Source organism: Cricetulus griseus, assembly GCF_003668045.3.
Source record: "Cricetulus griseus strain 17A/GY chromosome 1 unlocalized genomic scaffold, alternate assembly CriGri-PICRH-1.0 chr1_0, whole genome shotgun sequence".
Lineage (NCBI taxonomy): Eukaryota > Metazoa > Chordata > Mammalia > Rodentia > Cricetidae > Cricetulus > Cricetulus griseus.
In genome coordinates this window covers 6,922,867-6,944,909 of record NW_023276806.1, presented here as the reverse complement: position 1 = coordinate 6,944,909, position 22,043 = coordinate 6,922,867, and the positions used below count along the sequence as shown (strand labels likewise).

Genomic DNA, 22,043 nt, shown 5'->3' with positions numbered 1-22,043 from the left:
TGGAGTATAGAAGGTCTTGTGTCAATGAAAACTAATCCAGTTGTGATAGGTGTTTTTTTTTGTCAACAAGTGTGAGCAAGGTCTCAGGCCGGGTTTCTCTGATAGCAGATGTTTACTTATGAGTGCAGGGACTTAGCATGGAATGCTCTCCGTATCACTCACTTGCAGTGAACTAAATCTGAATTGAGTGCCTTATCACGTCCATCAGGCTATACAGACGGGATGCTCTGTAAGGATGGATGCAAGCTGGAATAAATGACAAGACCTTTATCATGACAATGATGAGTTTCCTTGGTAACGGATGATACAGTGTGACAATGACATGGCTGGGGATGACAAATGGTGCCTGGCTCTGGATGATGCTCTGAGCAGCGGATAGATAAGTTCTGACTATCCCCAATACTAGTTATCCCATTAGGTAGCATACTGCCTGGCACATAAAGCTATAATGGACAGAATTTGGTAGGGAAACTGTCATTTTTATATCTATTCCTTTCCCAGCAGAGTTCAATTAGAAAAAGAAGGGAAGGATGTGGTCTGAGGAGGCCTACAGACTCAGCTGCTAAGAGGACTAAGGTAATGAAGACTGTAGGTGCGGTTATCAATACAATTGACATTCTTTACCTTGGAGCAGATGTCATTTTGAGTTGAACGGGAAGCTAAACAAATACAAGAGCACGTCAATGATGTAATATTGGCAGCAATTGAAAAGAAACCACAGACACCCACTTGCTTGGAAAACAAAGGCAATGAGCAGTAGTATTGTGAGGAGCCCCAATTAACAGACGCCACCAGTGGGCCTGGTGTTTTTGGAACATAATCTAGCAGCCAGAGGTGTAGGTCAGCGTTCCCACAGCTCAGAAGTGACAGCGTGTGTGCTACCAATCCGGAGAAAACGCTTATCTCCACTACTGAAGGCAGGCACTGCTCTCCTGCACTCCTGATACCTATCGGATTTGATTAAAGGCAGGTGTTAGGGACTTCACTGTGAGCTTCAGCAGGGCAAGCCCACGCTGAGCTGCATAAATACTCCCGAGTTCCAGTCACCATCTTTTCTCACTACGTGTTGGGACATACCTGGCGCCAGACACAACTGTCGGGGAAAGACCGGGAGAAAAGTTAAGGCGTCCTGCCTTGGGGGACACTACATTCTCGGTGGCGAGAAATAGCGGGTACAGGTGCAGTTTAAAAGCGGGGTGTGCTCTCTGGACCTCGGAGTGGTCACCACAGGCCCTGACAGACTTCTGAGAAGAAGATGCGCAGGGGCTGGGACTGTGGGGAAGTGCCCTGCCCTAGGGAGGTCTTCAGCAGAGGGGACAGGTGGGCGCAGGCTGAGCGTCTGTGCGGGGGGCATCGCTGGGCTGGGGCTGCTCTCCGTGCCCGGAGCCCGCCAAGGTCCCGCAGGGTGTGCCCTTCCGCTGACCCGCTGGCTCTCCCGCTACCCGGCTCGCCTTCCCGCTCTCCTGCCCGCTCTCTCGCTCTCCTGCTCTCCCGTTAGCCTTCCTGCTCGCCCTCCCGCTCTCCCTCTCTCCTGCTCTCCCGTTAGCTCTCCCGCTCTCCTGCCCGCTCTCTGTCTCTCCTGCCCGCTCGCTCGTTCTCCCCGCTCCCTCTCTCTCCCGCTAGGTCTCCCGCTATCCTGCTCTCTCGCTCGTCCTCCCGCTCTCTCGCTCGCCCTCCGTCTCTCCTGCTCTCCCGCTCGCCCTCTCGCTCGCCCTCCCGCTCGCTCTCCCGCTCGTCCTCCCGCTCTCCCGCTCGCTCAAGCCGGAGCGCTGCACCCTCCGCGGCCACCGGCAGGCGGCGCCGCGTGCCCGGCGCCCACCCCGCGTGTCCGCCCCGAGGAAGGAGGGGACCGGAAGGAGCCGCCGCGGCCGCGGGAAGTGAGGAGCGGGAGGCGGGACCCACCTGGGAAGTGGCGCGGCGCCGCTGTGGAGCTTCCTGCGGCGGCGGCGGCGGCGGGAGGGCGCTGGGCAGGCGCGGCGGGGGCCGAGGGTGGACGGGCTCGCGGGGCGGCGCTCCCTCCGTCCCTCCGTCCGTCCGTCCTTCCGTCCCTGCCCGGGCCGGGCCGGCGCGCGAGGTGAGCGGGCTCGGGACCGCGGCGGGGCCGGGCCGGGGCGAGCGCGGAGGGGGCGCCCCACGTGGGCCGCGCGTGCGCGTGGCCGCGGGGGGCACGTGACCGTCACGTGACCGCGGCCCGGCCGGCGGGGGGCGGGGCTGAGTCGGGTTCCGTCCGCGGAGGAGACGCCCGGGGCGGGCGAGGTTGCCCCGCTCTCCGTCCTCCTCCTCTCCGTCCTCCCCGCTCCTCCCTGTCCGCCTCCTCCCGAGGCCCTGGCGCCCCCGCGCCGCCATGCTGCCCCCGGAGCGCGCCCGCGAGACGCCCGCGGGTCGGTATCGCGAGATGTGCGGCTCTCGCGGGACGTGGTTGGCGGAGCGGTTGCGCTGGATGGCGGCTCCCCGGGTTCCGGGGACCTGGGAGCTGCGCGTCTCTTCCGGCAGGCAAGTGTCAGGGAGGGGCGGGCGCGAGCCCGCAGCCCGCAGCCCGCAGCCCCGAGCCTCCCCGTCCCCGGCGGCGCTGCGGCTGTGCGCTCTCCCGCCCCGCGCGGCGCCCGCCACCTGCCCCACGCTCGCCCGCTCGCCCGCTCCCGGCCCGGGACGCCCCCTTCTCTCTCCCTCCTCCTCAGTCCTCCTCCTCCGTCCCGCAGCAGTGCGGCCGCCGACTGCTCGGGCCCCGCGTGGGCATCGCCGCCGCCCGCCCGCCCGGCCCGGGGAGTTGACAGGAGCTGGCGGCGGCGCGGGGGGCCGGGGAGCCGTCGGGGCAGGGGCGGCTGCTGTCGGGGCAGGGGCGGCTGCCGCCGTGGGGCAGGGCGGCTGCTGTCGGGCAGGGGCGGCTGCTGTCGGGGCAGGGGCGGCTGCTGTCGGCGGGGGTGCTGCCGTGGGGCAGGGCGGCTGCCGTGGGGCAGGGGGTGCTGGGGCAGGCAGGGGCGGCTGCCTGTCGGGGCGGGGAGCCGTCGGGGCAGGGGCGGCTGCTGTCGGGGGCAGGGGCGGGCTGCCGCCGTGGGGCAGGGGCGGCTGCTGTCGGGCAGGGGGTGCTGCCGTGGGGCAGGGGCGGCTGCTGTCGGGCAGGGGGTACCGCCGTGGGGCAGGGGCGGCTGCCGTGGGGCAGGGGCTGCCGCCGTCGGGCACCACGTTGGTGTCGCTGTCTGCGTTGCGAAGCGTGCAGGTTGCACAGTCGGGAAAACACTCAACCCGCCCGCCCATGGTTTTATTCATTTTTTCTTTTTCTGGAACGGGCTGGTTCTGTAGCCCAGGATGGTCCGGAGCTGGACAGCCCAGCCCAGCCCAGCCCAGCGGGATCCAACCCACCCAGAGTAGCACCAGGCCACGTGCGGTTTGTTGTTGCTGTTTCAGAGCAGGGCCTCCCTTTGTAGCCCGGCTGCCCTGCAGCTCCCTCTGGTAGAGCAGAGACCCTCCCGCCTCTGCCTGCCGGGATCCAAGGCGAGCCGAGCAGCGCCACCGCCTGATGCATAGTTACACACTTTGACTGAAAGATGAGTGAGATGCTCCGTGAGGTGCATCTCCCCTCAGGTGTCCACCCTGGACCTGACCTGATTATTGTGCGGTCCTTGCTTTAGTTTGTCTTTTAGCTAAGTTGGAGGGCTGAGGATTTTTGTTTCTTTCTAGTTTTACAAGACAGGGTTTCTCGGTGTAGTCCTGGCTGACCTGGAACTCACTCTACAAAAATACACCTGCCCCTCCCTGAGTACTGGGATTAAAGGTGTGTGTCACCACCGCCCAGCAAGGCTGCTGCTTGTTTGTTTTAAGTAGTAAACCACCACAGCATTGGCAGACAGCAAACTACTGTATAGTATTATTTAGTGCCGAGTCTTCCAGACTCCTGTGCACACTCCGTAAGTTTGGATATTTGGTGGTGTGTCCTGAGCATGTTTCCAATAATAGAGGTAGTTTTCGTAGTGGATATGTTCTAGGGTGCTGGTAGCTTTACACACAAAATCTTACAAAACAAAGAGGAAATTATTTTGTCAATTGAGTTTTATAATTTTTTGTCTAACATTTATATAATCATGTATTATGTATTCTAAACTAGAAACATGTCAGTGCATTGGGGTTTTCCAGTTTTGTTTACTGCTCAGTTAAAGTGATAGTTCTTTTAAAAAAAATTTAAGTTAAAAAATGTGTATTTTATGTGTATGTACCTCTTTGTGTGTGTGAAGAAGGCTGTGAAGGTCAGAATAGGGTGTCACAGTCCCCGAAGTTAGAGGTGGCTGTGAGCCACCATGAGGGTCTTCTGGGAGAGCAGTAAGTGCTCTTAGCTGCTAGTTGTCTCTTGAAACCCTTCAGAATAACAGCTCTTACCATGAACTCACTAGAATGAGAGACCCCAGTAGTTGATACTAACATCTACTTAAACTACAAGATGCTGAGTACCTAACATTTTGTCATTATTCTTCTGAAATAACTCAGAAGCAGTAGAGTTCTATTTTAAATCTTTAAAAACTCAGGCTTTACTGGAATTTAAGAACCTCTTGTCCTAGTCTCTGGAATTCCGAGACAGCAGGCAGTTGTTATTAAATATAAATTATCCTTTGTTTATCAAACCGGTTACAATGAAAAATAATACTACATGACTCAAGTGGTGGTAGTGTTTGTTTCTTACAATCAGTTTAGTGCAGGTTGGCATGCTGAGGAATAGAACAGTTGAGTTATGATAGGAAAAGGCAAAGGCAGTTTGACAGTTGAATGGAACTGTACAAGTTGTAGAGAAAGGGAGGAATGTAGATAGGCAGTAGCCAGAACCTAACAGTAGGCAGGCTCAGCATGGGGTGGGGGAGAGACTTGAATTTACAAATTCGTCCTTTTGGGGTGGGTGGGAGGTGTTTGTTTATTTGGGGGCAGGTTCTCAGTGTGTAGCCTTAGCTAGCTTGGCACTTATGTCCAGACCATGTTGGCTTTGAACTTAGGGCAACATTTCCACCTCTGTCTTCAAAGGGTTGTCAGTGCAGGGTTATACCACCACTATTCCCAGGTCTTAAATGTTTTAGACAGTTCTGCAGTTCACCTTCAGATTACACTAGGTATCACTTGTAGTAAAGGTCAGTAAATGAAGTAGATATCTAATTGCAATTTTCATGCAGTATCTGTTAGGTAGGCTTGATCTGGACATGGTGGCTCATGCTTGTGATCCCAGCACTCAAGATGGTGAGGAAGATTGGACCGCTGAGTTTGACACCAGTTCGGACACAGTGATTTTGAGGCCATTTTGGGTGACAGAGTAGAACCCCGTCCTTGAAATACCCAGAGGAAAAAAGAGAAGGCAGCAGTGCATTTGGAAGTCACACTTGTGCCGTTGCTTTTTGCAAAGCTACCCACCTAAGTTTAACATAATAGTGACTGGTTTGGCGTGTGGGTGTATGTGGGTTGGAGAGTAAGAAATCTCCCTCAGTGGTTAGTGGTGGGACATCCTAGGATTTGGGAGGCTGAGAGAAGTGAATCTGCGTTTAAGGTTGTCCTGGTCAACACAGAGTTCTAGGACAGCCAGGGCCCCACAGAGAAACCCTTTGTTAATAAATAAGGAAGATAAGAAATCTGCAGCTGTTGTTTTACAAACCTTTTGGTGCTGAATTTTGTAAATTACCAATCTTACAGATAATTTATTTTGCAGTTGAGAAAATTTAAGGAAGAGAGGAAAAGTATTTTGCATAGAACCATTGTTCATGTAGATTTATGGTAAAGTACATGGTCTGAAATACCAATGAAGACACGTTGCATGATTTTAAAAAGAAAACTGTTTTCAAGTAAAAATGGAGTTAGGCATTAGACTGTAAGTTACAGTTGAGTATTATGATAGTGTTTTGGCAGCACTTAGTATAAGTGTGATACATTTTTTGCTGTAATTTTCTGTAACTAGTACTCTGGTGACCACTGTCATACTAGAAAAAAGTAAGTGTGTGTGTGTGTGTGTGTGTGTGTGTGTGTGTGTGTGTGTGTGTGTGTATTAGTCACCACTGCAAAGTCCAGAAGGTATGTGGAGCTTCCAAAATTGGCTGTCTGGACTTGGCATTTGTGTTGGATGGGTAGGCACTTCTTACCTTCCCTCTTTCTCCTCAAGTAGTGTAGTATTGTTTAATAATTTCTGTCTTGTCAGATAAGTGAGTTCCGTAACATTGCCTGAGGACAGTACTGTTGCCTGACAGGTCAAGCTAGTCATGTATTCCTGCCCCCCTTTCTGTAGTGCTGGGAACTGAGTCTAGGACTCCACGCATGCTCCATGAGCATTGCGCTGCTCAGCTCTACTCCCAGCTCTCTGCCTCTTGCCTCCCTGAGTCTTTGAGGAAGGGCCCCACTGGAGTCTGGACCAGAGCTGTTTTCCCTCCAGTCTGCTGGTGTGTCTCACTTGTATCTTTTGTATTATTTTGACTTTCTCTGAGTAGCCCTGTGTCTTTTATGTTTTGAAATTAGTGTTCTTCCATGTTAATAGTCCTGCATCTAATGTTTATTGAACAACAGTGAGCTCAGCTGCTTGTAACACAGCAAAAATTATGGGCCTTAAACCATTGGTAACCCAAGTATCTCACACATCTCTTCATAAGAGAGGCCTTGTTTGTAGAAGTTAGAGGACAGCTTAGGGGGAGACATTCTCCCACTATTTGGATTTCTGATTGAATTCAGGTTGTCAAACTTGATAGCAAATGCTTTATCTCATGTGCAATCCTGATGGCCCAACTAGTTGTCTTTTAGTTGACTGGAAGTTCAAGGAAGATAGACCTGTTTGTTGTGCTTTCTATTTTCCTTTCGTGCTGAGGGTCAAACTTTGGGCCTTGTACTTGTTGGTTCTGTACTGTTCAGCTAATGTATGTGCCGGGTGGTAGTGGAACACGCCTTTGATCCTAGCACTTGGGAGACAGAGGCAGACAGATCTCTGCGAGTTCAAGGCCACCCTGGTCTTCAGAGCTAGGACAGGCAGGGCTGTACAAAGAAACCCTGTCTAGAAACAAACAGACAAAAGGAGAAATCAAGTTTATGTTCCTCATAAGTGAAGTAAAATAATGCTTTGGGTTCATATGGATATTTTACTTGTCAAGATTATTTTTTTGGGAAAGATTTATGTTTTGTGAAATTAATTTGCTAACATCTCTTTAAGAACTTTGATTACTTTCCTGTTAGATTTCAGGAACCCTTGACATATGGCTAGGTGGGGTGCCTATTTAACACATCAAAGCATACCTGCCCCACTGGGTCCTTCCAGCATCCCACTGTCCCTACTTGTACAGATGCTGGCTGGCCTGCTAACCCTCTGTAATAAACTTTTCTGCTCCACCATACCTAGGAGTAGTTATGTCCTTCCTTTTTTATTTTTTCACCCCACCCCCACCCCCAAATCACACAAGTACACTGTCCCTCACGATTTTCCTCTCTTTCTTTCTTTCAGGGGTCATGCACCCTAGGCTGGTCTCAAACTTCCTGTATAGGTTAAGGTTGGCTGTGAGTGTGTTTGAGCCTCCTGCCTCCACCTCCCAGATGCTCTCTCGGCTTGTGAGGGCTTGTGAGGGCTTGTGGGGGCTTGTGGGGGCTTGTGAGGGCTTGTGGGGGCTTGTGAGAGGGCTTGTGGGGGCTTGTGGGGGGGCTTGTGAGAGGGCTTGTGAGAGGGCTTGTGGGGGCTTGTGAGAGGGCTTGTGGGGGCTTGTGAGAGGGCTTGTGGGGGCTTGTGGGGCCTTGTGGTCTTCTACACTCCCTCCCTCACTCCCAACCTTCACCTCCCCACTGCCCAGCCTCACGCAGCTAGGCAAGTGTGCCACCACCTTCTGCGGTGTTTTTACAGTAATGTTTCTTTGCTTGGGGAGACATTTTGTTTTTTCCCTGCCCTGTTTTTTGTAAATGCCATTAGTGTGATGCACATAGAAGGTTTTCACAAGTGCACAGCTGGGTGGCTTTGCACAGACTGAGCATACTGGCAGTTCTCACTGAGAAGCCGGGTTCGAAGCTGCAGAAACTCTTGCACCCTTCCCCCTGGCTATTACTCATCCTTTTCCTTCTGGAGAAACTGCAGTTGTGATCTCCAGGACCACACAGTGTCTTGTTTACTTCTCAGCATACAATGTGTGCTTCATTGTGTTTGCCTTCTTTTGCTCAGCATTGTGAGATTCATGTGCTTTATCATCATTTTGTGGCCTGAGATGGGATCTGAGCACTGATTTAGATGTTTTTCTCACTTCGGTCACAGTCTTCAGGGTGTTTGAGGGGCTGCAGAGAAAAGCTGCCTGCATTTGGACTGGTGGACATGGTTGTTTCAATGTAGTTTAGTAAGCAGTGTATTTCCAGTTTCTGTCATTAGCTGCCTTACGCCAGTACAGTACCTCAGCTGCTCCCCCACCTTCATTTTGTCCTGAAGACTGGCGTCCAGCATTCCTGCCCAGCTAGTGCCTTTTCATTACTGGTAGCTCGATTTACATTCTTGGAATTCCTCAGGTAGTAGTGATTCCTGGGTCAGTTTGGGGGGGTTGCTTGTAGAATCTTCAGTTATTATAAAGACTATTGAGAGATTCCATCAAGAAAAAGTCCTAATTTAAATTAAAGCTGTTATGCATTCAAAGCTATTTATGTACATGGTAGTGTGTAGGTTATAAAGTCACCTTGTAAGGTGCTATCAAAGGAGGATCATGGGAGACCCTTACCAAGTTCGTCTCTTTCAGGCTGCCTTCTGGTGTAAGTGCAGCTTTCTTAGCAGAAACTATTCATCTGTATTTTTCTACCACTTGGCTTTCTTAATTTTAAAGTCACTATGCAAGATTCATTACTGTGTTTTGCACACAGTTTAAGCACTCTTACTTAACTGCTGAGCTCTGTTCACCTCTCTGGTTTTGATGGAACATTTAGGAGAACATTATATTATGGATAATAGAGGACAGTGACATGTGTTAGATAGTTGTCTGTCTCAATGTGTGTTTGTGTGTTGCTTGTGATGAAATCCTTTCCTTGAGCAAATAGTCTTCTATTCAGCTATATTCAGTAATCAGTGCCTTGGGGGCTCGGGAGAGGCTTGTCTTTCCAGGCTAGCCTCAAACTCACGGTGTAGCTGAGGATGACTCCGAACTCCTTCCTGACCTCCTGCTTCCTCCTCTCAAGTGTTGGGATCCCGTATGTGTACTGTCATATTTGGTCACAGATGTTAGCTAGTGTTGGGGAACTAGTCACAGCACTTTCCAGCTGCTCCTTAGGTAGATACCTGCATACTTTTCTTTCTGTTAACTGACTTCCACTAAGAAATTTCTGATTAATTTGTAACTATAAGGCACAGGTTCTCAAAGTTTGCCATGCTTCATAAATCACTTAAAAGGTTGGTTTTACTTTGTTTTGTTTTTGAGATGGAATTTCATTATATAGTCTCAGATGTTTCTGAACAGAAACTCTTTCTGCCCCAACCTCCCAACTGCTGGGTCCTGAAGCACGCAAAGCATCTGCCTGCTTGGAGGGTCTTCGTTGTTGTGCTTTTTGAGACAAGGTATCTCTAGGCACCAGGATGCCTCAAGCTTGTCGTCATCGTCAGCCTCCCCATGTGCCATGCTGAGATGACAGAGCTTGTGCCACCAACCCATGCCATACCTGACTGCTTACATTTTCTGACTCCTGGGTTTTTATGGCTCTGCTGTCAGTGCTTGGAGGTAGAGGCATGAACAGTTCCCACACCATTGACCTCAGCAGCCTGGGGAGTTCCCATAGAATTTCAGGGGCCTTGCTTGACTCATGTTGAACTAGGGTTTGTGGCTTTGACGCTGAAGAATTTCAGGACTAGCCAGCTAATGAAGCAGAATTGTAAATTTTATCAACGATGGTTTAACACTTGCTTTGGCGTGAGAGATAGGCCAGAAGGCATAGTGGTGCGGAGCACATGGGTGTGGGCTTAAGCAAGAGGAGTTCCTGGTTTTTTGTAGGATTTTGATTTGCCCTTAAATGTACCAAATAGGATTATAATTGGTAAAGTAGAAGTCTAGTCCATGGGGTTATGGGAAAGTAGAATAGCTTTGCTGTTAATAGGTTTGTTTGTTTGTTTTTTTTTTTTTGATTACTTTATTGTGGAGGCCAAAGAAGGTGTCAGATACTCTGAAACTAGGGTTATAGAATGTTATGAGGTGTCACGTTGGTGCTAGGAATTGAACCTAGGTCTTCTGGAAGAGCAGCTGGTACTCTTAACTGGTGATATCTCTTTCCAGACACTATTGTAAATTGTTTTTTAGATTGTCTAGCCCTGTCTGGGGAAAGGATTGAGGCCTTGCCCAAGGTCCTGGATATTCAGGCCTCAAGCTTAGGTCATTGCTACATAAGCCTGTGTTGGCAGCCTGTATAGCGAATGTTAACTGCTGTAGTTGCTTCTTGGCTTCTGAGACACTCCAGTCAGACTCTGGGATGAGGACCCCTTTCCTTCCCATGTCTCCACAATTCCCCTGTCTTCTGCCCTGCTTCATTGCACAAGGCTCCTTAACACTGAAGAATTGGAAGAGTATGTTTGGCATAATTTTGAGATTTTAGTTTGTGGGTTAAGTAACAATGCACTACTAATAAAAATTACAGTATTTGCTAAGTTTTTACTTTTGCTGGTAATGTAAAAGTTGAAAAGAATTGGGATTGAGAAATGGCTCTAAAGCTGAGAGCTGTTGCTCTTGCAGAGGGCCTGGGTTCAGTTCCTGCCACCCATGTGGTGCTCTGGTGCTACATTTGCTGGGGACCTGGCACCCTCTTCTGAACTCTTCAGGCCCTGGGCAAAACACTCGTGCATACAAAATAAGTAAAGCGTTATATCCCCCCCCCACCCCCCCCCGCGCGTGCGCGTGTGTATGTGAGTGTTGGCCTGCATGTATGTCTGTGCCTCATGTGCATGCAATGCCTGCAGAGACCAGAAGAGGGCGTCAGACCCCTGGGGCTGGAGTAACATGGCTTTGAACAGCCATTGGTTGGTGGAAGGACAGCTAGTGCTCTTACACTGCTGGGACATCTCTTCAGTTTAAAAGAACTGCTGCTGTCGTATGGCTTCTGACCACTGAAGAAGAGCAGTGAGAGAGTTGAAATTTGCCATTATTGAACACCTGTTTGTGGGTGGGTGGGCTTTTTTATAGTTGTGGTTTGGGGTGGAATCATACAAAGAACATGGGCATAAAACATGAATTTAAATTCTGACTTTAACCCTTATTAGCTCTGCAGGTTTAAGCAAATTCTTTTACCTCCACACTGTATTTTCCTTATGAGTAAACCTGGTGCATTCCAGTTGGAATCTATAAAGGCTTACGCGTCTTGCTGGCTCTTCTCACTGATGCAGAAATGGGAGGGCAGGGTTTGTCACAGAGTGACATGTGTAACTCCAAAGCCTATGTGTTTCCATGGCTCACAACTGATAACTGAAGTGTTGGAGTTCTCAGAAAAGTGGGTTTAAGAAAGTTCAGAAAAAAGATAGGCAATCCCCCTGATCATGGATGCCATCGGGGAGGCCCCTGCACTCCTGGGAGCCTCCGGAGGTGGACTGGCTTTTTGCCCTGGTGTATTTGGGGGACTTCGAGAGCCCATCCCACTTGAAGGGATGCACTCTGTCTCTGAACACATGGGGAGGGTCCCAGGCCCAGCACAGGAAGATTTGGTGGACTTGGTGGAGCCCCGGTTGGGGGCCCTACCCTGCCTGGGGAGTGGTGGGTGGATGGGGTGGGGGGTAGGTTGGAGGTGGGGGAGAAGGAATGGGGGTAAGGGGAGGGAGAGGGGAATTACATGTGAAACAAGCCTGTTCCCTAACTTGAATTAATAATAATAGAAAGAGAGAAAAAAATTAAAAAAAAAGATAGGCAATGACTGTGACAAGTGTAAGCTGTCAGTACAGACAGACAGACAGACAGCTAGCCCTGGATAATATGGTGTTACTGAATGTCAATGGGTTTCTGTTGAGTTTAGAAAAATGTGTGAGTAATGTAAAGAAATTATAATGTCCTTGGGTGTGGTGCTACTGCAGCCTTTGGTCCCAGCACTTGGGAGGCAGAGACAGGCAGATCTCTTCAGATAGAGGCTGGCCTCATCTGCATAAGTAGTTACAGGCAAGCCAGTGTTACAAAATGACTTACAAAAACAACAACAGCAAAAAAACCAAACAAAACAGGATTCCATGTTGGCTGTTAAACATTTGCAGTATGGGCTTGCTTTGAAAGGTGTTTTAGGAAAGGTGAGCTTGGGAGAACTGCATCCCAGTGTAGTTTCCTGTACTGGCATCAGGCTGCATGATATACACACAGAATGTGTGCATCATAGACACACAGAATGAAGACGAGAGTGTGTGTGTGTGTGTGTGTGTGTGTGTGTGTGTGTGTGTGTGTGTGTGTGTGTAATGTGCATAGAAGTGGAGGTTAGCATCAGTTGTCTTCCATAATCGCTCTCTACTGTACTTATTAAATTTTGTGAGATTGGTTCTTCTCTGGACCCGTTAAACGACATTGGCTGGCCAGGAAGCCTCCTGTCTCTGCCTCTTTAGTGCTGGGCCTACAGGCATGTGCCAGCATGCCTACTTTCTGTGTGGGCACTAGAATTGAGTGTAGATCCTCATGTTTGCTTAGCAAGCACTGTACTGACTGAGCCTTCTCCCCTACCTCCTGAGTGCCTACTAGATTCATACTATAATTCCAAGTCATTTTGGTTTTTAGATCAAATGTCATTGGGCAGTGCCCTCTTTGTTTCTCTGTCACAGGGCAACTGTCAGAAAATAGAGTTTTACCTTCAGCCCTCAACAACCTTTAAGGCCCCTTATAGAAAGCTTTGAATATTTACTTGGGGTTTGTTTGCCATTATTGACTGTATCAGTTTCTGTATTCTCAGTGAGTGGGGCCCTGCACTGCACACTTAGACTTGTGTTGGTAAACACAAGGAGATGATGATGGAAAATCGTCTTGTTAGGTGAGTTTTATTCAGGTATGAGTTATTGGCTGTGTGTTAAGTGTTAATGAATGAGTCAACAGCATAGGGTATCTTTAAATAGAAATCCACATAAAATAAGGATATGTGTTGATAGGTTAATGGATATCTTGACTAAAGGTTGGCAGGAATTTAATACTGTTTCATTAACTACCATCTTAGTGGAGTCAGGAGGCTAAAACAAAGTCATAGCATGGGGGCTTAAACAAAGGACACTTTCCCCCCAGTTCTGGAGGCTGAGAAATGAAACATCGAGGCATAGATAGTCAGTGTCAGGTGCAGATGTACTTCGTGGTTCATACATACTTTCCCCTGTGTCCTAACATGTCAGAGGGCACGAATCTGACTAAACCTAGTGAAAATAAGCATGATTCCAGAGAGAAGGAATTTAATTGTGATCAGTCCTTTGCTTGGTCAAGTTTTGTCTGTATTAACCTGTTTGGTTGGCTTGTCTCTTAGGCTTACAGAATTCCGAGGCCTTCCATGCTGACTGCTTATCCCCCACACATGTAGATAGTAGATGGCTGTCTTCCATATTAGTAAAGATAGGGAGGGAGGGAGTCTGCAGGGGACACGGAATTACTTCCAAGAAGTATAACACTGTTACCTTTATTTGTTTATTCAGTCTTGGTTTTATGCTTAGCACTGGGCATATCTCATATCCTGCATATCCAGTACTTACATTACAATTCATAACAGTAGCAAAATTAGTTATGAAGTAGCAGTGAAATAAATAATTGTATGGCTGGGGGTCCCCACAACCTGAGGAATTGTATTAAAGGGTCACAGCATTAGGAAGGTTGAGAGCCACTGCCTTCAACAAACGAGGAAATAGGACTGCTTGCTTTTTCAGCATCTGGAAAGATGGCTCAGTAGTTGCAAGCACCAGCTGTTCTTCCAGAAGACCTGGGTTTGATTCCCAGCACAGGTTGGCAATTCACAACCATCCGTCACTTCAGGTCCAGGGGATCTGACACCTTTTTCTGACTTCCAGGGGCATCAGTCATGCAGCATGATGCACAGACATATATGTAGGCAAAACAAGCCACTGAGCACTCCAATAAGGGATCTTGTTTATTAACTGTGTGAAGAAGAAAGGTTCACCCTAAGTGTGGGTGGCATTTCCAGGTGGTAGTCTAGAGAAAAGAGGGAAGAAAGCTTTGCTTTGCTTGCTTGCTTGCCTTCTCTTCTCTCGAGCTGCAAGGTCATCAGCTCTGTTGCTGCCTGCTGCTGCATTTGTTCACTGGTGTTAGGACGCTGATATGCAGACTTGCAGCAGCTCTCTAGCAGTTGTCTGGGTCAGCACACACCAAGCTTGGACAGCATTGTTTCACGATTAGGAATGGGCAGGCTACATCTCAAGCTGGCGGCTGAATTTGGCTCTGTTGTGTCATCTGTGTGGTACTGGTTACACCACAGGCCAGCCCAGATAAAACTGGGAATCTTCCCAGGGATCCTAGACTGGGCTAAGTTGACAATTAAAACCAACCCCACACAAATGTATTCAGAGACATTTAGGGGAGCTAGTCTTATCTCAAACATGATAACCTCTACCTTCAAAAAATTTGGAAGATGGTTGGGAAGACAACAAAAATGAGACAAAGTTGTAACAATGAAATAGTCACAGTGTTATTTCTAACTTAAACTACAGCAAATTTTTATTAAATTTAAAAAATTTAAAGAAAAGTGACTCACGTGTTATTTGACTTCAGTAAGAAACACAAGGGCATACAAACAAACAATACTTCTGTGAGCTGGGGTGTATCCAGTGCTAAGGAACTTACCCAGCATACACAAAGGTCTGTCATCAGCAGCTGTAAAAAAAATACTATGTCTGGAGCCAGGCGCACCCCTTTAATCCCAGCACTCTGGAGCAGAGGCAGGTGGATCTCTGTGAGTTCAAGGCCAGCCTAATCTACAAAGCGAGTTCCAGGATAACCTCCAAAGCAATACAGAGAAACCCTGTCTCGAAAACAAACAAACAAAGAAAATTATGTACTTTAGTACTGAAAAAAGGCCAAACTATGTACTACTGCTCCCAAGTTTTACCATTTTTCAACATCTCCCGGAAATGAGTAGCAATACCATCTAATTACAAGTACCATTCTCTAACTTGGCTGTCTATTACAGTGACAAGCCTTGCTGGGTCACATCTCCCTCCGCTTTAGTACTAACTGGCACCAAGATCATAGACAAACTGCTTTAGCTTTCTCACCGCTAAACAGAAACACTCATAGAAAAGACATACAGGACAGTGTGTAAGTACCTGAGATGATACATGTTACACTGCGGGTTGTAAGCATTGCCTTTTTAAAAATAAAGTGTGCACATGCCCATGTGCATGTCCATGTGGGCATACACCATGTGTGTCATGGCACGTGGTCTTTCTTTTCACCATTTGTGTCCTAAGGATCAGACACTCGGGTTATCAGGTTTGATGGCAGGCACCTTTCTTCACTCAGTGAACTACCTCACTGGTCTTTGAGACAGTCTCTCAAACTATAGTTAAAATTGGACTGCCCTCAAAATCTTAGCAATTACTTTGTCTCAACCTTTGGAATGCTGGGATGACAGACATGTAAGCCCTTCTAACATGTTAAGCTGTTAAAGTTCGTTTGTTGATTGGTACAGGAACATTTGAGTAATGAGAGGCCCCGTGTGTTTTTTCTTAGAGCTTTCGAGAAGGAATCTGAGGAGGAGGTACCATAGCATGACCTTAGAGAAAGCAGCACCATGGTAAGGGAGGAAACCTAACCTGAAGAAAACTTGCTAGAGAAAGTAATGTGGGTATGGTTAAAGGCTAGCAAGTCATCTGGGGAGGGGAACCCACAGGAAAGTAGTGGAGTGTTTACCCAGTGTTTGAGAGACTGAGTGAACTTTGAAGTCTCCACTCTGTGTCTTGGGTTACTTGCTCAGTGATCTTGAACCTTGGCCAAGTTAACCTCAACAGTAAACTAGGAATTCTAATAGTAATTGTGATGGGTACTAAATGAGATATAGAATGTGTATGTATAATAAAAATGTTTTTAAAAATAAATTTGGGGGTGAGGTGGGTGCCACAGTTTGTGTATGGAGGTCAGAGGATAGATAACTGGTCTCCCTCCTGGCAGTAATGGTTTTTTTCAGAAGTTGGGCATGGTGAAGCATGCGTGTACCCTACCATTCAGGAGACAAGGAAAAAAGAGTAAGTTTGAGGGCAGCCTGGGTTACCTAGGGAGACCCTGTTTCAAACCAGAGCAGAGTGCATACTATCCAACAAGAATACAGTTGGCTTGAGTAATTGGTGTGTGTGTGGTGTTAAGTAGTTTGGGTGACAGGAAAAAGGGATGAAAAAGGTTACTTTGGATTGGCAAAACGGGTTAGCTGGAGAAGGCACCTGCTTCCAAGCTGGACCTTTAGTTCCATCCCTGGACCCCATGTGGTGGAAGAAATGTGGCATGTTAGTGCCCACACATGTACAGTCTTCTAGCACATGGTTACCAGTTTTAGTGTGGAATAGAGGATAGTCTTGCAATGCCAAACATCCACATACTTAGGAAGGAAGGACTAAGAAAGTACTAGAACTAAAAGGAAGGTAGGTTGTAGTTGGAGTTTGAATAAGATTTGGAGTTTGTTTGTTACTGGATGGCAGTTTAGTTTGCTCTATGGATCTGAAGCTCAGGATGGAAATGTAAAGCTGTCATTTAGACTTAGAGGAAATGAAACCATGGTATAGTTGGGAGAGTAGGCCCTGGAAGAGCACTGCCCAGGTAGGAGAGTTGGTTTACAGTCTTGGATTTGCTCTCCAGCACATTAGTGGGTTTTGTTAGGCTTGCCTTTAAAATCAAATTGAAGTGGATAATTTCTTAACCTCTCCCACTGAAAACTTGGCCCGTGCTTCTTCTGTGGCAGTAATGACTTTCTAAGCCATCTTTTTCCACCCCCTACTCTTTGGGTGTGTACACTTTGTTTTCCATGCCACAATCTGAATGATTAAAATACTGAATTACGTTACTGTTCTCATGATCAGAAGTTTCCCAGTGGCTTCTTTCCTCCTGGGGCCCAGCAAACTCCACATGGCTGCAGTGTAAGTGTTGATTCGTGAGAGGGAACCTCCTTGGAGCATTGTTATTCTTCAGTTATTTCTTGACTTATTTATTATTGTTGTTACTTGTAGAGAGACCATCTCAGACCAGAGCAACACATTTTAATTCGGTTTATGATTTAATGACAGCAGACACAGTATCTTCGGAATCTGGTAATGTGTGTCTTGTTGGCTTATATGCAGTTATAAGTTTTGTGAAAGCACCGCCCAGAGCATAGTTGGTCCTGGTTAATTGGTTTTGTTGAATGAGTAAGTGACACAATTGAATCATGACATATTTCTACTTCAAACTTGTTTTCCGTCAACCATGTATTATTGTGTTGTATTAATGTATCATTCTTTTCCTGTTAGCAGACAGCAGCCAGTGTAATCTTTGAAAAGCTTTTATTAGATTGTGTGCTTTATAATTCTGAAATAGGATAAATAAGCCTCTAAATTAACATTTGAGACATAAAGAAACTTGTCAAATACAGAATACATTTCCACCGTCGCCTACAAATCTCTTCCAAGTTTGGTGCCTGGCTTACTGAAAGTTTATTTCATGATAGTTTACTCTTTCTTTGCCCACTGGGTTTCATTCTTAAATGGCATCATTCTTAAATGCCTTGCTTCATTTCAGGGCTTCTGTGCATATTGTTCACTGCTCCAAACAACTTCTGAGATCTCATTAGATACCAGGACTGGCCTTGATCTCTTATTCTCATGCCTCAAACTCGTGAGTGCTGGGACTGTGGGCATGTGCCACCAGGCTTGGCTTTGTATGCTTTTCTTTATATGTACACCTGTACTTCGTATAAAATTCTACCCTAGGTGGTGATCTTGCCCTAGAGAGCCGTTGCACTCTCCACTGATCAACTTCCCTGCAGCACACGTAGGGCCCCTTCGAGCAGTGCGCCAGGGCAGTTGTACAGGCATTAGTATGTTTGTTCACTGTTCACTGCCCTACTGTCCTGTAATGTTTTTAGTTGTTTCAGGTAGGAGCCAAATGTTACTCCATTTACTCTGTGACCAGAGATGTGTAGAAGTCCTGGATAGAGATGGGGGTGGGGTGGGGTGTACAGAGATATCTCAGAAGTTAAATCCACCTGGAACTCCAGCTTTAGAGGGCTCTCACACTTCATATCCCTACTTAAATGCACATATTCATAATTAAATAAAGCAGTTGGCCAGATTTGGTGGTGGTGCTGGCACACACCTTTTATCCTGGCACTTGGGAGGCAGAGGCATGCCGATCTCTGAGTTCTGGGCCAGCCAGGACTGTTACACAGAGAAAATGTGTATTTCATGCTACTTTTATTTTTTTTTTCTTCCTTTCTTTTTTTGGTAAACTGCATTTAAAGGGACAAGATTTAAAGCAATTGTCTTAATTTATTTTTCTGTTGCTGTGTTAACTTCAGGTTAGAGAAAGGGGTTTATTTTAGGTCACAGTTCTAGGTTAAAATTCATCATGGTGGGGCAAGTTAAGGCATCAGGAGCTTAAAGCAGGAGGTGACATGTCCCCAGTCACACAAAGAAATCAGTGATTACATCTATGGCATTGCACAGCATGTTTTCTCTACTTTACACAGCCTAGGGTCTCCAGCAAGGGGGTGGTCCAATCTGTAGTAGACAAGTCTCACTTCAGTTAACACAAGGTAACCAATCCTTCCAGACAGTTCAGTCCGATTTCCCAGGTGATTCCAGAATTTCTGCATATGGAAATGGTCATGGTAACTACTACAGAAGTCAGACACAGTTTGGGAACTATACAGGAGAAAGATGCAGTGCAGAGTGCTAAAGGGTGGTTGTGCGTATGGATGAATGCCCTGTGTATTTGATGAAATGGAGACTTTTGTTGCCCCTTTTCAGTGAGAATTTCTGTGGATGTAGTTGAGTAGTTAATAGCCCATACTCAACTGGACACTTAGGGACACTGAGGCTTTAGAAGAAGCTGATGTAAAGTGTGGCCACCATTCTAGTGGCAGCCCTGCATTGAGATGTCCCGGCGTGTAGAATGAGGACGCTGTATATCCTACTGTCTAGACCTGCTGCGCCTGTGTGGGTGGACTGGGTTTGGAATAGAAGCAGACACACAAGAGTGCTCTACAGAAGTGGTCTCTTCTGAACTTACAATAGTTCCCTGAGGTGGAGGCAAGTGGGATGTCCACATTTTACAGATGAAGAAATGAGTGTAGGCAGAGTGAGACTGTCAGTGACAGAAAATGAAACATCTGCTATTCCCCTCTCTGCTGAGCCATATTTCTAGGCCTGTAGAAGGCATCCAGTTTAACTGGGGCTTTGAACACTCCAGGAAACCATGAGAGTAGGGTTTTTGTTTTTGTCATGTTTTATTTATAACAAATAATAATTTTCTTTTTTTAAGTGGGGAGTAACTGAAAGAATGCTTAGGAAAAGTGTTTATCTCTTTGTCCATGTCATGCGTTGGTGGCGCATGCCTTTTAATCCCAGCACTCGGAAGGCAGAGGCAGGCAATCTCTGTGAGTTCGAGGCCAGCCTGGTCTCCAGAGCAAGTGCCAGGATAGGCTCCAAAGCTACACAGAGAAACCCTGTCTCGAAAAACAAAACAAAAAAACAACAACAAAGAGTCTATAGTATAACCTTTTATTTGATCCCTGGGCCCCAAGCCTTTAACAACACAAAGTATTGCAGTGTCTTGCAACTCAAATTAGTTTACCTGGATTTTGTAGTTTATTTTTAATAGTATTTAATAGTTTGCTTTATGACCAGAGCTGACATTTTGTAGGGGAAGTTGCTGTACTCTTTTGAAGGACTCTGATGTGTCGTGAATCTAAGGTCCTATAGTCCAATGAACACAGTAGTTCTAGTGTAGTAGAGGAGAGAATTCTTTGCAGTGAAGATTGGTTTTTAGATTTGCTGTTGAATGCTTGAATAGCCCATGAATTTATTAGTACAGGAAAACAACCGAAGCTTTGTAGCAAGGATCGAATAAAATAAGGCTTTAAGAACAGGGCTTACATAGCTTGTTTCTATTTTGTGCATTTAAAAGACAAATAGCTATTTTTCAAGTGCCTAGAACTTGTTACTAAAGGAATTCAAATGAAAAATGTTGTTGTAATTCAAAGTGTTTGATCTGCTTCATTTTTTGTGGAATGCCTACCTTTGAAATCTGTGTGAATAAACGAAAGGCATCACATTATATTTCTTGAATTACTTTGCTTTTTAGGAAATGATTTGGCTTGCTTGCATTGGTGTTAATTTTTTTCCTTTGTTTTAGAGACAAGGTCTCGTGTAGCTCTGGCTATCTATATATTTGTAGCTGTAGCTGACAGTGACCTTAAGCTTCTTATTCTCCTGCCTTTACCTCACAAGTGCTAAGATCACAGGTGTGTGCCTCCATACCTGGTTTGAGAATTCTTTTTCCCACCAAACAGGTACATGGTTATATACCTGTACATGGTATATTTCCATATAGCTTCTGACTTTTCTATCACGTGGGAATTTGGAGTAGCAGTTTGAAATAAGCACAACACACACACACACACACACACACACACACACACACAGAGAGAGAGAGAGAGAGAGAGAGAGAGAGAGAGAGAGAGAGAGAGAGAGAGAGAGAGAGAGAGAGATGCAGTGATTGAAATAACTTAGGACTTTGCTTTTTGAATTGCAGTGTTTAGCAGGATTCAAGCTCTGCCTCCTAAGCATCAGAGCAGCAAGTGCTCACTATTGAGCCTGGTGACCTCGTTTATATTCTTTCTCCCATCATTCTGATCACAGGGTATATGACCAGTAACAATTGCTTTAAAGGAACTTCATTCATACTTCATTCATTCATTCATTTGGTTTTCCAAGATAGAGTTTCTCTGTGTAACCCTGGCTGTCCTGGAACTCTGGAGACCAGGCTGGACTCAGTCAGACTCAGAGATCCCCCTGCCTCTGCCTCTCAAAGCCTGGAATTAAAGGTGTGCACCACCACTGTCCAGCATTAAGTACTTTGTTTTTAAAAAAAGTTGGCACGCTGTATTTCAATGTACCTGTTTGGTGGGAAAAAGAATTCTCAAACCAGGTATGGAGGCACACACCTGTGATCTTAGCACTTGGGAGGTAAAGGCAGGTGTTTTTGAGTTTGAGAGTAACGAGATTGGGCTTCAAGGTCCTACACATGCTAAGCCCATATCCTGTCATTGAACTATATATCTTTAACCCCTTAAATTAGTTCTTTTGAGACAGAACTTCACTCTGTCATGGTGGTAGGATCTATACATATATATCCTTTGGCCTGATTAGACTGCTGAGTGTTGGGGTTACAGTCTGGAGCTACCACACACTCAGCTTCACCTTATTTTGAATCATTAATTTCCTGTTTATTCTGATAGATTAGTCCTGTAGAGGGTGTAGGCTATGATAAGAATGCTATAAAAGAACCATGTGTGTGCATGTTCACGTATGCTTTGTGTATGTCTATGTGTGGTGCATGAAATGAGAGCTAGGACCTCGTGCATGGCAGACAAGTGCTGTGCTGTTGTCCACGCTGGAGCCTGCACAGTCCCTCTCAAGAGTGTCAAGTTGTGTTTACGAGGAACTCATGACCCCACCCCTCCTCTTTTCTTTGTGCCTCAGCGTTAGATGTCTTCTTCACTTGCTTTCAGCCTTATTGAGATGGAGTCACTCACCGAACCTGGTGCTTTACCAGGTTGTTAGGCTGGCAGGCCACCAAGACCCAGCAATCTCTGTCTCTTGACTGCCAAGCTTTTAGGATTGCAGGCATATTCCCCTGGGGAATCTGACCTAGTGTCCTGTGTCTGTGTGGCAAGCGTGTTATCAATGGTGCCATCTTCCTGGCCCTGTCATGTCATTCTTCTTTTCACATTTATTGTGTGTGTGTTCATGTTTTCACTTGCTCAGTCATCTTGCTGGCCCCTGTCAGGTTCTAAGTGTCATAAAACACCAAATGGTGCTTTCTTGTTAATGTCTGATGGATTGTCAACTTCAAAAATGAGATACATCTTCAATCTGAAGGCCCTCTGCTTTGCAGAAATTTAAA

The 22,043-nt window shown here is 46.7% G+C and overlaps 1 protein-coding gene across 6 annotated transcripts in view; it reads left to right on the top strand.

Moving 5' to 3' along the window:
- The first annotated feature begins 1,938 nt into the window (after nucleotides 1-1,938).
- The window catches only part of Zzz3 (zinc finger ZZ-type containing 3), a 62,861-nt gene continuing 42,756 nt past the window's right edge, over nucleotides 1,939-22,043 (top strand). For 2 of the 6 annotated variants that reach the window (XM_027395172.2, XM_035451655.1), the window contains exons 1-2: nucleotides 1,957-2,074; nucleotides 15,624-15,687. Coding sequence is in view for 1 of the 6 variants with exons in the window: in XM_035451653.1 (XP_035307544.1) it covers nucleotides 2,345-2,493 (149 nt within the window). In the remaining 5 variants the exon portion in view is untranslated. Of the gene's footprint in view, nucleotides 2,075-2,238; nucleotides 2,494-12,859; nucleotides 12,934-15,623; nucleotides 15,688-22,043 lie in introns of those variants that run through there. The other 4 variants (XM_035451654.1, XM_027395174.2, XM_035451653.1 and 1 more) reach the window with 4 other exon arrangements.